At 55.1% G+C, this 1,715-nt stretch overlaps 1 protein-coding gene across 1 annotated transcript; it reads right to left on the minus strand.

The window, feature by feature from the left end:
• Nucleotides 1–1,026: 1,026 nt before the first annotated feature.
• LOC108761264 (uncharacterized) lies at nucleotides 1,027–1,677 on the minus strand. Its single transcript, XM_018507691.1, has one exon. The coding sequence runs from the start codon at nucleotides 1,675–1,677 to the stop codon at nucleotides 1,027–1,029; it is 651 nt and encodes a 216-aa protein (XP_018363193.1).
• Between the last annotated feature and the right edge of the window lie 38 nt (nucleotides 1,678–1,715).

Genomic DNA, 1,715 nt, shown 5'->3' on the forward strand with positions numbered 1-1,715 from the left:
TATAGATTTCAACCTACCAAAAACTAGATACATTAAAATATACGGTTTTTGCTAGATTGAAATCAATATATAATGTAAATAATATATACAAACAAAACTTTTAAGTAAAATATAGAGTATGTTCTAAATGAAGTATATGTTTGAGTCTGAGAATTAACTTCAAAAAATTTAAATAAAAAGTTAATAATTATCGATAAAATGTAACTAAATAAAGTTTAAAAGTTAAGAGTCTAAAATGTAGCTAAGTTAAGTTAAAGTTATTTAACTTTTCAACTTTTTAACTTAACTTTTAGCTTTTTAACTTGGCACTTTTTTTTTTTACGCAGTGGAAATGCTTTTACGCATTTCCGGCCCTTCGGGGGAAGGGACCGGGATATGCGGAACTCCTCCTATTTAACGGAGACTACCCACTAAAACCACTGCGGGTGTCCTGTCTGGAGCGCGTGTTGGGTCGGGCCGGGATCTTCCCGCTCGGTAGTACTACCGGCCCGATCCATCACTCATCGCGCGTATCACGCGCGCCTTGTAGCCCAATATTCGACGAAGGGGACACTACCTCCCTTCGCCGCCTTCCTCCTGCGTCCTTCTCACTGCAACGTCAGACCCCCGTCTGACGCCACGGGGCGCAGGCGGTCGCCGTGTTGCCAGCACTGAGCACAGACGTGCGGCGCCCGGCGGCCCGGCGACTCCCTCCCTGGCTCTGCCGAACCCATATGGCAGACGTGGGTAGCGCGCGTCTGCCCCCCAAAGCGTCGGCAGATGCGAGATGCCGTCATCAGGGTGGGGGTATACCGCTAATCGCGGCAGGGGACCCCCTCCCTGACCCTTTCGCTCGCCTCCTTCTCCTTCATCACGCCTTCCGCGAACACACGAAAAGCGTGGCTCCCCTCGTCGGTGAGCAGCGCCCCGACGATGTTCGTCATAGACAAATCATCTCCGATTGCCGCACGCAATGCAGCCCTCTGCTCGGACCACGCCGCGCAGTGCATCAGTGTGCGCAGAGGTATCCTGGCCGGCATCGCAATGTCAGCATTTCTCCGTCGTCTCCCTACCGATGCGACGCAGAAAACGGCCGAAACAGCCGTGACCGGTAAGGATCTGCGTCGCCCGGCAGGAGAGACCCGTCCTTGCCGACGTCCACTCTCCCAGGCGCGGCAGAATCGCGCGGACGACCGAGCTTCCGCCCCGTCCGGAGGAACTGATCCACTGCTCCCACTTGAGCATCATATCCCTCCTGTTCCTGTCCTTGATTTGCGCTACCAGGTCGGGGGTGATAGCGTTGTACCCGCGCCTTGCCTTAATCCGAGCGACGGTGGCGTACGTCTCGGCATATGATTCCACCAGTAGGAGAAGCGGCGGAGTCCCGGCCAGAGTTGTGGCCACGGCGTGGGAGACCGTCTTGTACGCCTTTATTATTCTCCCGGCTATTCTCCGTTGCGCGTTGTGTAGCGCGCTTTGGATGCGGCGATTTTTGGCCGCCTCTCCAGCCCATACGGGGGCGCTGTAGAGGGCTATCGAGGCCACGACCCCCGCGTACAGCCTGCGGGCCTTTCCGCCCGGCCCACCCAGGTTCGGCAGAAGCCTGGCCAGGGCGAGCGCCGCTTGGTCGGACTTCACCTCTCTGAAATGGTCCTCAAACGAGAGGCGCCTATCAAGCCGGAGCCCTAGGTATTTCATGCTCTGGCTGAGCTGCACGTCGGCGCCCGCGACTCTCA

This window comes from Trachymyrmex cornetzi, unplaced genomic scaffold (genome assembly GCF_001594075.2).
Source record: "Trachymyrmex cornetzi isolate Tcor2-1 unplaced genomic scaffold, Tcor1.1 scaffold246, whole genome shotgun sequence".
Taxonomy (NCBI): domain Eukaryota; kingdom Metazoa; phylum Arthropoda; class Insecta; order Hymenoptera; family Formicidae; genus Trachymyrmex; species Trachymyrmex cornetzi.